At 50.1% G+C, this 15144-nt stretch overlaps 1 protein-coding gene across 3 annotated transcripts in view; it reads left to right on the forward strand.

Moving 5' to 3' along the window:
• TMCO4 (transmembrane and coiled-coil domains 4) overlaps positions 1-15144 on the forward strand; it is a 55996-nt gene that overhangs the window by 20323 nt on the left and 20529 nt on the right. For 2 of the 3 annotated variants that reach the window (XM_058161366.1, XM_058161368.1), the window contains 5 exons: positions 563-699; positions 1912-1996; positions 7824-7941; positions 9678-9795; positions 13459-14982. In XM_058161366.1, coding sequence (XP_058017349.1) covers positions 563-699; positions 1912-1996; positions 7824-7941; positions 9678-9795; positions 13459-13770 — 770 coding nt within the window. In that variant the 3' untranslated portion in view covers positions 13771-14982. Of the gene's footprint in view, positions 1-562; positions 700-1911; positions 1997-7823; positions 7942-9677; positions 9796-13458; positions 14983-15144 lie in introns of those variants that run through there. The other variant, XM_058161367.1, reaches the window with a different exon arrangement.

Here is a 15144-nt window from a genome sequence, read left to right on the forward strand (position 1 = left end):
GGGACCTTGGAGGTCTTCTAGTCCAACCCCCTGCTCACGCAGGAAGCCCTATACCGCTTCAGACAAATGGTTATCCAATATCTTCTTTAAAAACTTCCAGTGTTGGAGCATTCACAACTTCTGGAGGCAAGTTGTTCCACTGATTAATTGTTCTAACTGTTAGGAAATTTCTCCTTAGTTCCAAGTTGCTTCTCTCCTTGATTAGTTTCCACCCATTGCTTCTTGTCCTGCCTTCAGGTGCTTTGGAGAATAGCTTGACTCCCTCTTCTTTGGGGCAGCCCCTGAGATACTGGAACCCTGCTATCATGTCATCCCCTAGTCCTTCTTTTCATTAAATTAGAGACATAGAAGGACCTTCTCTTCCTTCTCCTGTCGGAGGATAAACCTGGTTCTACCTTTATGTTTCCATTGCTAAGAGGGCATACAAGTGAATTAAGCCCTTAGGGATGATGGCAGCTGAAATCCCGGCAGCTCCACAAGGCTACGTCGGGTTCCCCCACCCAGGCGTTTTTCTGATATATTTTTTTTCCCCACCCATCCCGTTTGCTCTGCCTCCTCCTAGGGATCGTGACGGCCCTCACCTGGCCTGCTTCTCTGCTGGCGGTGGCTGGTGTGATTGACAACCCCTGGGGTGTGTGTCTCCATCGCTCCACGGAGGTCGGAAAACACTTGGCGCAGATACTTCTCAGCCGGCAACAGGTAGGGCCGAAGAAAGTCTGGGCCCCATCCCCACCCCAGAAGTGGCATGCAGCCGGTTCGTGCCGGTTTAGGCGAATCGGTAGCGGAGATTGCTGGTGGGCCCCCCTACCCCCAGTGGTGGGATTCAAATAATTTAACAACCGGTTCTCTGCCCTAATGATTTCTTCCAACAACCAGTTGGTGTCACTCGTGTCGGGGGTCATCCGTAGTGGCCCCGTGCTAAGGCAGGACCTCAGACCCTCCCTCTCATTATAATTTCCTTCCTTCCTTCCTCTTTTTCCTTCCCTCTTCATTCTCCGTTCTGCTTCCTTCCCCTCTTTCCTTCTTTTTCCTTCTTTGCTCTCTTCTCGTCTTCCCTTCTTTTTCTTGTTTCTTTCCTCTTTCCCTTCCTCCTTTCCTGTCCCTTCTTGGAAGCTCAAATGCAAAAGGGGAAACATTTCTCCTTTCATTTTTAGTTTGTTTTGCTGGCCCTCTGCCAGCAAAAAGATCCTGGCAGTGATGGAATTCAATTTTTTTTTACTACCAGTTCTGGGGGCGTGGCTTGATGGGCGTGGTGTGGCTTGGTGGGCGTGGCATGGGAAGGATACTGCAAAATCTCCATTCCCTGCCCACTCCTGGGGGAAGGATATTGCAAAATCCCCATTCCCTCTCCACTTCTGGGGGAAGGATATTGCAAAATCCCCATTCCCTCTCCACTTCTGGGGGAAGGATATTGCAAAATCCCCATTCCCTGCCCACTCTTGGGGGAAGGATACTGCAAAATCCCCATTCCCACCCCACTCTGGGGCCAGCCAGAGCTGGTATTTGCCAGTTCTCTGAACTACTCAAAATTTCCACTACTGGTTCTCCAGAACCTGCTCAATAGCACCTCTGCCGAGGTGGGTCCGAGCACACGCACCCCCGGGCCCGAGTTTTGATCGTGACAGCCTCCTGCAGCCCTCTGCTAGAGAAAACGGAGCCCTGGGTACCATATGGCTCTCCCAAGAGCCATTTTCACTGGCAAAGGCACTGGGGGCCAGTCCTTTGCTGTTTCCAGCACTGCTCCATGGGCCAGATCTAAGCACTGCATGGGACAGATTTGGCCCGCGGGCCTTGAGTTTGACACCCCTGTGATTGCTGTTTGTTTGCTCATTCGTGTCGGACACCTGTTTTTAAAAACAAAACAAAACAAGAGGTCTCTTCCGTTTTTCTTCTGTCCCCCTCCTCTTATAGGGCAAGCGGCCGGTGACCCTGGTTGGATTCAGTCTTGGCGCTAGAGTGATCTACTTCTGCCTGCAGGAGATGGCCAAGGAGAAAGGTACGACATCTCCCTTCCCCTCTTCTGTTTTGGGGTTCCAGCTCTGAAACGGACCCCCTGCAACCTCTCGGTGCGGACGACCAAATCGATTTCAGCTCACTGAGCTCAGATCTCCCCATCCTACTTCCTCTCCAGTGTGATGACCTGGGGCACGGCACAGAGATAACGCAAACAACTGGCAGTTCCAAACCGCCTCTTTATTGCTCCAAATTTCCCCAAACGCTCCCACGGTTTCTGGTCAGTCCCAGAACAGAGTGATAACAAACCTCCACACAAACCTCAAGCAGCCCAGCGCTGTGTACACCACGGTGCACAGCAGTAAATCCAGCAGATCAAGGAGTTCAGGAAGCAAAAGAGCAAAAGAGCCAGGTAATTGGTCCAGAAAGCTAGAAAGAATGCAATGGCTCGTGGGAAGTTCAAACGTTGGCACTCAACACTTCAGGAACTCAGCGTTTGTTCCAGGCAAATGTGTTGTGACCTAGGCCCAAGTAGTCATTGCCAGACACAATTAGTCCTAAACAAACATATCTTATTATAACAGCTGAGAATTACTTCATTCTCAGCTTAATCCAAATTAATTCCAAAACAAGTCCTTAAAAAAAAAGTCCTTCGGGCTTATCGCAAACCTTTATCTTCTTTGGTACCCTGCCAATGGCCTTTCTTGGCAAAGCCCCAACAAGTTCAGAAACAAGGGATGCCGACTGGAAATCGATTTAGCAACGTTGCTTTCCAACAAAGAGCCCAAGAGCCTTTGCTGCTCCTTTAAGCCTTATCGGAGGGGCCAATCATCTCCTGGTTTTACTCCCAAGTCGTCCTTTTTGCTTTAGCTGCTCTTGCCTTCTGGCAGCTCTTCGCATGCGTGCACTAGGAACAGGTTCCTCCTATTCCTCTGCCTCTCTGCCGTCCGACTCTGGAGGCCGCACATCATTCCCAGATGGCCCTGGCCCCATCTCTGCTTCGGACACAGAGCCCTCCTCTGGGCCTTTCCCTGACTCCAGGACTGGCCCGTGGTCCTCCCTAGCTCCTCACTATCTGACTCCGCCGCCAGCTCCGCAGGCTGCTGGCGGACCACAACAAAATGCCCTTCCCCACAGCGTCTCCTTAAGTCTCATTCCCCGGGTGTGCCTTGCGAAGATGGGCGGGGCAGTCTTCTCCCGAGTAGCCTGCTCAGTCTGCGCTGTTCTCGCCTTCTGTCCCCTCTCCGTGCTCTTGGATCAGGAGGGGGTGGTCCTTGCTCCTCGCCTGAGCTCTGTGTCTCATGTCCATCCTGCCCCTGTTCCTCCCTGCCTGCAATCTGTCCTAATCCTGGCCTTCCTGTTGTGGCTCCCGCCCCCAAACCTGGCCCCATGCCCGAAAGTGCCTTGGAGCCGGGCCTGCAGCCGGAAAGTGACTTGGACAGTGAGGGGGAAGGGCCAGCCTCCCTGGATCAGCTCCAGGAGCCAGAGGCAGGCCAAGTGAAAGAGATAACGAGGCCTCCTTCTCCTGACTCTTTCCCCCGCCCAGGCCACGCCTGCAGACCCAGCTGACAGCAATCAGGCTTGGCTCAATCCCAGGTTTCGTAGGCAGGAGAGAAGGGAAGGCAGGCCTAGAAGTGCTGAGTCATGAAGCCACACCCCACAGGATATAAAAGGCAGCAAGAGCTGGTGTGTCTCTTTGTATCAGGCAAATCCACGGATTGACTAGAGCTGAAGGTTGTGACTCAGCAGCTTCTTGGCAGCTATCGAGGGCTCTTGGCAGACGCTGATTCTTTTGCTACCAGAGCTGATAAGGGCCGGCTAATTAAGCCATCGTTCGGACGGAGGCAAGGAGGACACAACACTTCCCCATTTTCTTCCGAAGCCAACAAAGCCGCCCCCTCAATCTCTGACGGCTCCGGTTCCAGCTCATCTTCCCCCCCTCCCGCCCCCAGCACAGTCAGGCTCCGACAGGGGCGGGGGCATGACATCCAGCCTATTCTCTTTTCCTTAAAATATCCCCCATTTTTGATCCACCATCTGTCATCATCTTATAAACTGAGATCCGGGTAGTAACGATGCTTCCTTCTACCCCCCTTCCACACCCCCCCCACCCTTCTCCATGGCTGGCAAAAAAACGGAAGGAATGAAGTCTTTAGAATTGCTTGAGAGATGCCGGGGGTGTGTGTGTGGAGGATGTCACAGGTGGTTCTGCCTTCTGGCTTCCTTGCCCACACAACCTTCTCCCATTTATTTATTTATTTATTTATTTATTTATTTATTTATTTATTTTATTTTATTTTATTTTATTTTATTTTATTATTTTATTTTATTTTATTTTATTTTATTATTTTATTTTATTTTATTTTATTTTATTTTATTTTATTTTATTTTATTTTATTTTATTTTATTTTATTTACATTTATATCCCGCCCTTTTCCGAAGACTCAGGGCGGCTTACAGTGTATAAGGCAATAGTCTCATTCTAATTGTATATTTACAAAGTCAACTTATTGCCCCCCCAACAATCTGGGTCCTCATTTTACCTACCTTATAAAGGATGGAAGGCTGAGTCAACCTCGGGCCGGGCTTGAACCTGCAGTAATTGCAGGCTGCTGTGTTCTAATAACAGGCACCTTACAGCCTGAGCTATCCACGGCCCAAGGTGGATCTTCCTTGCCTAACTAAAAATCTACTGCCGTTGCAGTGGCCGGCCTCATTTTTCTCCCACCGAGGAAGGGAACTTTGTAGGTCAAATCTGCAGGAGGCAGTTTTCCTCCCAGCAGATTTCAAAGAGAGAGAGAGAGAGAGAGAACATTTGGCTCGGATTTCTAACCCTGGATTGTTGCCTTGGTAGCCATTTCTCTTCTCTCTATCAGAGAAGGTTGTGGGGGCCGGGGGGGGGGGGAGGAAACGGCGTCTTTCCCATCCCGACAGTTGCCGTCATGGTTCCAGGATAATTAATTTGCAGTGTCTAGTGATTCCAGGATAGGATAGGATAGAAAAAATGGAATGGAATGAATAGAATAGAAAAAAATGGAATGGAATGAATAGAATAGAATATAAAAGAATAGATGGAATGAATAGAATAGAATAGAATAGAATAGAATAGAATAGAATAGAATAGAATAGAATAGATGGAATGAATAGAATTGAATAGAATAGATGGAATGGAATGAATAAAATAGAATAGATGGAATGAGTAGAATAGAATAGAATTGAATTAGTATGAATAGAATGAGTAGAATTAGAATAGAATAGAAAAAATGGAATGGAATGAATACAACAGAATAGAGTAGAATAGAATAGAATAGAATAGAATAGATGGAAGTGTTGTGTCTTGCCCGCCCTCAGAGCAGCCGGGGCCTTCTTATCTGCTCCCGAACACGGAGGAATGTATGCCTCCCGGCCCCAGTCCTGGCTCCATGCCCAGACAAGCTGAAGAGGAGGGGGCACCTCCCGGTCCCAGCCCTGGCTCCATGCCCAGGCAAACGGAGCAGCTAGACCCCTCCCCCTCCTCCACAGCATGTGAGCCTGAGGAAAGTTTACTTCCAACAGCTGATTGGAGTGACCCTCGCATCAGAAGACTGGATAGGCGGAGGCAACAGAAGGAAGGGAGGGGCAGGCCTTAATGAGTGCTGAGTCATGGAGCCACACCCCATGGCCTATATAAAGGATCTGCTTTCTGGCAGTCTCTGAGTCAGGCAAAGTCGAACTTATCTTGCTGAAGTCACTTTTTGGTCTCCTGCCTGCCCTGAGGACTTTGCTAGGACTTTGGGCAGAGCTGCAGAGGCAAGCCTGATTCGGATTTCCCTGACCCGGCCGTCAGCGGAGGAGTGGGACACGACAGGAATGAATAGAATAGAATAGAATAGAATAGATGGAATGAATAGAATAGAATAGAATAGATGGAATGAATAGATGGAATGAATAGAATAGATTAGATTAGATTAGAATAGAATAGAATAGAATAGAATAGAATAGAATAGAATAGAATAGATGGAATGAATAGAATAGAATAGAATAGAATAGAATAGAATAGAATAGAATAGAATAGAATAGATGGAATGAATAGAATAGAATAGAATAGAATAGAATAGATGGAATGAATAGAATAGAATAGAATAGATGGAATGAATAGAATAGATTAGATTAGAATAGAATAGAATAGAATAGAATAGAATAGATGGAATGAATAGAATAGAATAGAATAGAATAGAATAGAATAGATGGAATGAATAGAATAGAATAGAATAGAATAGAATAGATGGAATGAATAGAATAGAATAGAATAGAATAGAATAGATGGAATGGAATGAATAAAATAGAATAGAATAGTTTAGTTTAGTTTAGATTAGAATTCCATTTTACAGCATCTGGCAAGCTTATTTTATTTGGTTCTTTTGGACTTTCGTTTTAGTTTCGTCTTTTTAGTTTCATCTTTTAGTTTCGTTCTGCCGTGTAGCTGTGGTATAGGTAGTCCTCCACTTACAAAAACTTAACCGTTTGAAGTGACAAACGGCATTGAAAAAAAAGTGATTTAGGACCGTTTTTCACACTTACAACCGTCCCAGCCATCCGACACTTGGCCACCGGTTCCGATTTATGACCGTTGCCGTGTCCCGGGGGTTCTGCGGCCTTCTGACGCGCCAAGTCGCCGCGGAAGTCAGATTCATTTAATGACTGGGGCACTAACTTTGAACCGCCGCAGTGATTCACTTAACCGCTGCGGCAGGAAAGGTTGAAAAATGGGGCGAAATTCCCACCCAACCGGTGTCTGGGGCTGAAGAGCAGAAATGTTGGGGCTCCATTGTGGCCGTAAGTCGAGGACGACCTGCGATGGCATGAAAAGAAAGCAGCCGATGCCGTTTAACACGGCTGATCCCATCTCGGCTCAAGGAATAAATAAACCTGGATTGTTTCCCAAGCCAGGACAATATTAGAGAACAAGAGGATAAACAATTCCGTAAGATATGGGATCTCTTTTATCAATGGTTAGAAGGGGAATTATGTTAAAAGGAATTAAGAAAGGTTAGAATATAGGGAAATGTTTAAGCTATATAATTGTTTTTAGGGAATGGACTTGAAGATGTGTAATGTTAATTTGGAAAGTTGATTCTAAGGGAGAAATTGAAACGTTATAATTAATTAGAAATTATTTGATTATAGTTGAGATACATACCATACTGATAAAATGTAAGTTTAGATAAATTAATTGGAATGTATAGGGGCACACGGGATTGGGGATCGACCCATCGACACGATGTATTTGGATTGGGGATGATTTTATGTATGTTTATTTGTTAAAAATTTAAAAAAAAATCTTAAAAAAAAAAAGAAAGAGGGAGAAAGGGAACCCATCTTTCTAGTGGTTTCAGCTGGATCCAGGGATGGGATTGAAAAATTTCAGCAACCGGTTCGCAGCCCGCTTGCTGGGTGGGCGTGGTCAAGGCGGCGTGGACTATTCAGCTTCCTGCACCACGGCCGGTGTGTGTGTGTTTTCACCCTCCCCAGGCTCCGGAGGCTTTCCAGGAGCCTCCAGGAAAGTGAAAACAGCCTCCCCCGGGCACTGGAGGCCCTCCGGTGGCCGGAAACACTGGTAAACCCGTTTTTTGCCCTCCCAGGGCCTTCGTGCGTGCTCTGCCCTTACCTGGCATCCAAAACGGGCTGCACGGAGACTCGGGAGGGGAGGCGGGCGGGGGTCAGCCAGTCCTTGGAACAACCGGTTCGGCGAACCAGATTAAAATTAACATCCGGTTCTCTCGAACCGGCTGAATCCCAGCCCTGGCTGGATCCCTGCAGGGGATCTGAAGCTCAGCGGGTTCCTTTCGGGGATGCCCACGGGACTGATCTCGGGTGGGTCTCTTTTTCAGACTGCGAAGGGATCATTGAAGACGTGGTGCTGTTGGGGGCTCCCGTAGAAGGCGATCCCAAATCCTGGAAGCTGATCACCAAAGTCGTTTCAGGCAGGATCATCAATGGCTTCTGCAGGTATTGTTGGTACTGACAGTGGTGCATACACACAAACACACTCCTTTTTTTTTTCTTTCCCCTTAGAGGAAACTTCCTAATTTCCTTGAAAATTGGCTTTTTAAATTTTGACCCTCCGCTGGTGGGACCGGAAGTCAGCAAATGGGCCATTACTGGCCTCTGGAGGACCTGCAGGGTGGGGGGAAGGCCATTTTTGCCCTCCCCAAGCTCCTAGAAAGGCTCTGGAGCCTAGGGAAGAGCAAAAAAACAGACCTTCCGGTCCCACCGGAAGTTGGCAAATGGGCTGTTTCCGGCCTCCGGAGGGCCTCTGGAGGGGTGGGGAAGGTCATTTTTGCCCTCCCCAAGCCCCGAGAAAGGCTCTGGAGCCTGGAGAGAGAGAAAAACGGGCTGACCAGGCCCACTGTGCCATCACGTGCCAGGAACAGGCGGGGAGGAGCGGGGTGGTCACATACGCATGCGTATGGATAGAATTATGGGTGTGGGCACACGTGCACGCGACCCCCTTCTTCCCCCCCACTCCCCGCTCTTGGCACGTGATGGCAAAAAGGTTAGTCATCACTGGTGTAGGATCTCCTGCTTGTGCAGGGGGAGGTGGACTAGATGACCTACAAGGTCATCTACAAGGAGAGGAGAACTGGGCCATGTGGTTCGTGCAAGTTGAGTTGTGTGCGCCAGCTCACTGCTCGCACAAGTCGAGCTGCGTGCGTGCGCCGGCCGGTTGCTTAGGTTGGGGACCTTAGGTTGGGGTCATTATGCGTGCAGTCGCACGCAAAATGACCATTAACCTGTGTGCAGACAACCGGCGAGTTAGAATTGGGAAGGCTCTGGGATTTAAAATCTCTTTTGTGGCCAGTCTTGGCTGAATTGAGAGAGCATTGTGGCCTCTTTGCTCTATTGCCATTCCTGCAGATCACATCTTTTGACCCGTCCTGGGCTCTGACTTTTGCCTGGCAGCCTTTCCGATGTTAAAGGACTTCAGCCCCGTGTCCCACACCCCGTGTCTGTCCCCCTCGCCTCAGTCCGAGCGATGACTTAATTAGCCGGCACTATCAGCTCTGGCAGCAAACTAGCAAGCATCTGCCAAGTGTCTCTGTTATCTCTCTTGATGAGTCAACCCGGAACAAACAGTACTTCAGCTCTAGTTAAGCAGTTGATTTGCCTGCTACGAAGAGGTATAGCAGCCCTTGCTGCTTTTATATCCTGTGGGGTGTGGCTCCATGACTCAGCACTTCCTAGGCCTGCCCTACCTCTGCTTCTGTGGTTCCCGCCTCTTCTGCCTACGAAACCCAGGGTCCAGCCAGGCCTGATTGCCATCAGCTGGGTCTGGAGGCATGGCGGGGGGGGGGGAAGAGTCAGGGGATGGAGGCCTCATTATCTCCTCCACCTGGCCTGCCTCTGGCTCCTGGAGCTGAGCCAGGAAAGCCGGTGCTCCCAAGGTAAGTCCTGACGGCAGTTCCCCCTCACTTTTCAAGTCACTTTCTGGCAGGGGGGCCGGCTCGGGGGGCGCAGACACAACACACATGTTCTCTAGACTCCAGATCAGTGATGGGATTCAATCGGTTCGCACCACTTCGGGTGAACCGGTTGTTAACTTTCTGAGCAGTTTGGTGAACTGGTTGTTGGAAGAAATCATTAGGGCAGAGAACCGGTTGTTAAATTATTTGAATCCCACCACTGCTCCAGACTAACATGTGAATCCAGCCCTGTTCCTCCCTTTCTTGTTCTTCCTCCACCAGGGGAGACTGGCTGTTGAGATTCGTCTACCGCACCGCGTCCATTCAGCTGAGCGTCGCAGGGCTTCAGCCCGTCGGCCTGGATGACCGCCGGATGGTGAACGTGGATCTGTCTTCCGTCGTAAGTCGGTGGGAAGCAATGACGGGGATCTGGCAAGGTTCAGAGGGGCAATCAGTGGTTTGAGGGATGTGTTGTGACCCAGGCCCAAATAGGTAGTAGTAAACTCAGTCAGTTCAGAAACAGACTTTATTAGAACAGCTGAGAATTAACTCATTCTCATCATAGTCAAACTAAAAGCAAATTCTTTGTAACACAATACTTCAGTCTTATCACCAACCTTGGTCTAATTAGGCAAACTGCCAAAGACCTTTCTTGGCAAAAGTTCAAAATCAGAAGACGCCGACAAGAAATAAATGCAGCAAGACAAGGAGCAATTCTATCAATGTTGTTTTCCGGCAAAGAGCCTAAATGCCATTGCTGGTCTTTTAAGCCTTATGGGAGGGGCCAATCATCTCTTGGCCTTACTCCCGAGTCGTCCTCTTTGCTTGAGCTGCTCTTGCCTTCTGGCAGCTCTTCTCATGCGTGCATTAGGAACAGGCTCCTCCTGTTCCTCGCCTCACTACTGTCAGTCTCTGGAGGCTCCGGAGTCCGCACCTCACTCCCAGATGGCCCTGGCCCCATCTCTGCCTCTGACGCAGAGCCCTCATCCAGGCCTTCCCAAGCCTCCAGGACTGGTCCATGTTCTTCCTCAGCCTCATCGCTATCCGACTCAGCTGCCAGCTCTGCAGGCTGCTGGCAGACCACAACAGGGTGGTTGAAAAGATGCAAGGATTTATTTTAGGTGGTCTGAATGCAGCCACGATGCCGTGTTTCTCAGCCTTAGCAGCTTTTAAGAGGTGTGGACTTCAACTCCCGGAATTCCCCAACGAGACTTAAAATTCTGGAAGTCCGCACATTTTACAAGAGTGAGAAAATAGTTATCAAAGCAAAGTAACGTTTCTTTTCTCCTGTGTCAGTCCACCCCCAGAATATGATTTCCAGAAGCTAAAAGTCTATGGAGATTATCAGTCCTCCAGGTCACGATTGTCCCAAAGGTGCTGTTGTGTCTGTGCCCCCCGAGCCGGGCCTCCTGCCAGAAAGTGACTTGGAAAGTGAGGGGGAAAGGCCGTCAGGACTTACCTCGGGAGCACCGGCTTCCCTGGCTCAGCCCCAGGAGCCAGAGGCAGGCCAGGTGGAAGAGATAATGAAGCCTCCGTCCCCTGACTATTCCCCCCCCAGGCCACGCCTCCAGACCCAGCTGATGGCAATCAGGCCTGGCTGGACCCTAGCTTTCGTAGGCAGGAGAGGCGGGAACAACAGAAGCAGGGGTGGGGCACGCCTAGGAAGTGCTGAGTCATGGAGCCACACCCCACAGGATATAAAACCAGCGAGGGCTGCTATGCCTCTTCGTAGCAGGCAAATTAACTGCTTGACTAAGAACTGAAGTACTGTTTGTTCCAGGGTGACTCATCGGCGTCGAGGGAGATAACAGAGACACTTGGCAGATGCTCGCTATTTTGCTGCCAGAGCTGATAGTGCTGGCTAATTAAGCCATCGCTCGGATGGAGGCGAAGCGGGACAGAACAGGTGCTTTTTTTTTTCAAGCGGCAACTGGACTTTCTGGTTTTTCTTCTGAAGACATTTTGCTTCTCGTCCAAGAAGCTTCTTCGGCTCTGACTGGATGGCGGGGAATGGAAGGATGTATATTCCTTGCCGACAGCTGGTCATTTGCATCCTGTTTAGAGAGTCGTTGAGGCCACTCAACGGAGGTTTATCTTTGTCCTCAGAGTGGTGCCAATGGATGCGGAGCCTTCTTGGAGCTGTTGAAAGGACTGTGACGTAGAAGGCATCCATTTGCACCACTCAGGCGATTCTGAGGACACGGATAAACCTCCAAGTGGCCTCAACGACTCTCTAAAAAAGAATGCAAACGACCAGCTATCTGCAAGGAGTATCAATCCTTCCCTTCCCCACCATCCGGTCCGAGCCGAAGAAGCTGCTTAGATGAGAAGCGAAACCTCTTCAACCAGAAACTCCAGTTGCCTCTTGAAACAAAAAAACACCTTTGGGATTCCCAAAAACTCTTTTAAGATTTTTTTTTTTAATTGTTCTTTGTCTCTCTTTGAGAAGCCGACAAGAATTGGAAATGCCTTTCTAGACATTGACTGCAATCGCAAGACCGAGCGTCCAAGCAGGGGGCTCGGCAGCGGAAACGACCGGGGGGGGGCAGGGAGGTCTTGCGTTGCACATTTTGTGAGTTGTTGGCCTCTACGGGGTGCCTCTTGTTCCCCAAACAGAGCCCAGGGCCAAATGACGCCTTTATCTCTCCCCCCCTCCCCCCAAATTAATTCGGAGGATTGTGTTCTGCTGCTTGCTAAACTTTGATTGGTTTCAAGGCCATCTGCTGCCGGCTGGCATCGGAAGATCAGAGGCGCATTGGGAGGGGTGGGGAGGCTTTTGACAGGTTTTCTTTTTTTTAATTAACGCTCCAGTCTTGCTAAAAATTAAAAGAAAACAGCGGAAGGCAGGGGAATTGTCTGTTAGCGGCAGATTGCCTGGTAAAGCCAAGGATCAGGAAACCGGGAAGGCCAAAACCTTTCAGGATAAGTATCAGCATCTCCAGATTCCGGTTCCTCTTTGCATACGGCCGAGAAGGTTCAAGCCAAAAGCGTTTTAAATACAGGAGCTAAGTGGAGCCTCCATGAACAGGGGCAGTGCATCCCTGTTATTCTGGAGGCAAACAGAAGAGCTTTTTAAAGAGAGAAACTGTTGCCCGTCGTCCACATTCGGAGCCAATCCCAACCGGATACGTGACAACTGTCTTTCGGCAGAGTTGTGTGTGTGTGGTTCAGTTAATTTTAAATACAGTTGTGAAAAAAAAAAAAGGAATCAACCAATTTGGATCCGGTGTAGCCAGAAATCTGTGGCTGAAGGTTAACCTAATGTAATCGACGGGTATCCGAAGGATTAATTAAATAGAATCAAGGTAGGTTGCCCTGCCTGATTTTTTCCCCATCAGATCTGGCGGTAGAGATGAATAACTTTGCGAGTTGAGCTTTTGGGGAGCCACTGCTCCCCCCCCCCGCTGGATTAAGAGGTCACCAGATGTCTGGCTGTGCCGGGGTCCCTTCCAGAGGGAGGAATGTCTTGTGTTGAGGCCTGTTGGCCGCTGGTCCCTCCAGCAGCCGAATCGGAGGAGGAGGAGGAGGAGGCGTGGGAATCAGAGTCAGCATCAAGGCAACTTGAGAGCTCCGAGGGGGAAGAGGGAATGGAGCTGTCAGAGAGAGAGAGAGAGAGAGAGAGAGAGAGGGGCGGAGCCTGGGCCATCCATCAGCCCTCAGATGGAGAGTCAGGTCTGGAGGTGGCTGATGAGGAAGAGGAGGAGGAACAACTGGGTCCAGTGCCTGACGCTTGGATGCACAGAAGGCAGAGGAGAGGAGAACAGTGGAAATCTATGGGCTGGTCCTCAGGACGGAAGAGCCACCGCTGCTAGTGAAGCCCCACCATAGCTCTGGGGATAAAAGCCAGGGGTCGGAGATGAAAAGGTGTGGCAGACAACTATTCATCTCCCTGCCAGACGGACTTGTTAGCCTGCAGTGTGAAAGTGTTTGCCGGGGCTGCTGGTGCTCCTAATTAAAGGAATCGTCGATTTAATGGGGGTTTCTCATGTTTGGGGAGCTGAGTCAGAACAGTCTGCTCCTGTATTGAGGAGGGTCTGACCTTCGGCTTTGGCTCCCCTCGCAGGTGAACGGCCACCTGGACTACATGAAGCAGATGGACACCATCCTGAAGGCCGTGGGGCTCAAAACGAGGCAGGGCCTGCAAGAACAAGGGGGCCTCCTGGCAGGGCGTTCTCCCCCCAGCGAGGAGGAGAAAGAAGGCGGCGCAGCCTCTGAGGGGCCCAGTGGGCTGGGCAAACCTGACGTGGATGGACCCGAGGAAGGGGAAGGTCTCAACGGCGATGAAGACTCCTGGTGCTGGGAGCCGGTCTCCGCTCCTGGACAGGAATGTGAGGTTTCTCCAGCAAGGGCATCTAATAAGGATCCAGCCTCCTGACATTCTCTCCTCCTCCTCTTCCTCTTGATATTCCCAAAATCTTCTCTGCGGACCTTGGGGTGCCCAGACACCCAAGGAGATGCATTTTGCACGGGTGTTCTGCCCTAGGCGTTCCCAAGAACACGAAGCAGACTCCTTGTCCTGACCAAAAAAAACCCCTTTTTATTCAGTGACTATGAATTTCTCTCATTCACATCCAGCAAAGGGAGAATTTACAGTCACAGACCTTATCATTCTTGGGGAGCTGCCAGGCCGGTATCTTCAAAACTTGGCAAGGAGTCTCTGAGAATTGGTCACGAACCAATTCAGTGAACTAATTGTCTCCTGCAAACTCCACTCCCCTTTCGCTCCTCTTTTATTCCCTCTGGGAGGGGCCATTCATCGTCCACCTGTGGCCTTACTCCCGAGTCGACCCTTGTTCTTTAGTTGTTCCCTTCGTCTGGCAACTCTGCGCATGCGCACCCTGGGAACAGGCTCCAGCTGTTCGTCTGCCTCACTGATGTCTGACTCCGAAGGCAGCTGATAACTGTCAGACGGCCCTGGCCCTTCTCTGCCTCTGACGCAGAGCCCTCATCAGAGCCTTCCCCAGACTCCAGGACTGGCCCATGTTCCTCCCCAACCTCCTCACTGTCCGAATCTGCTGCCAGATCAGCCACACTGGGGCCGTTCAGAAGAACTGTGTCTTTTTTGTCCTGTGCTTGGTCTCATGACCGGGTGGGACCTCCCAAAAGCTGACGCGAGAATCAGCAACTCCCTCTACACTCTTTTTCTCTGACGCCTGGTATCCTGCCCCTGAGCATGGAGGCTCTGTTGATTACCTGCCTCGTCTCTGGGAGGGGCAGAGACCCAAACTCCATAGGTCAATAGTCCTCTGGGAAGGGGTCTTCGGCTGTTCGTGGGAAGGAAGGACGCTCAAACACAGTAATAAAAAAAAATGGGCCACTGGAAGGAATCTCTGGCTGGCCTTTCTGCTGTTGCTGGGGTACCCTAATCCAGCAGTTCCCCAGAGAGGTGGTATTCAACCGGTTCTAGCGAACCGGTAGAGGAAATTTTGAGTAGTTCAGAGAACCGGCAAATACCACCTCTGGCTGGCCCCGCCCCCATCTATTCTCTGCCTCCCGAGTCCCAGCTGATCGGGAGGAAATGGGGATTTTGCAGTAACCTTCCCCTGGAGTGGGGAGGGAATAGGGATTTTGCAGTATCCTTCCCCTGGAGTGGGGAGGGAATGGGGATTTTGCAGTATCCTTTCCCTGGAGTGGGGAGGGAATGGGGATTTTGCAGAAACCTTCCCCTGGAGTGGGGAGGGAATGGGAATTTTGCAGTAACCTTCCCCTGGAATGGGGTGGGAATGGGGATTTTGCAGTATCCTCCTGG

This window comes from Ahaetulla prasina, chromosome 18, assembly GCF_028640845.1.
Source record: "Ahaetulla prasina isolate Xishuangbanna chromosome 18, ASM2864084v1, whole genome shotgun sequence".
Classification (NCBI taxonomy): Eukaryota; Metazoa; Chordata; class Lepidosauria; order Squamata; family Colubridae; genus Ahaetulla; species Ahaetulla prasina.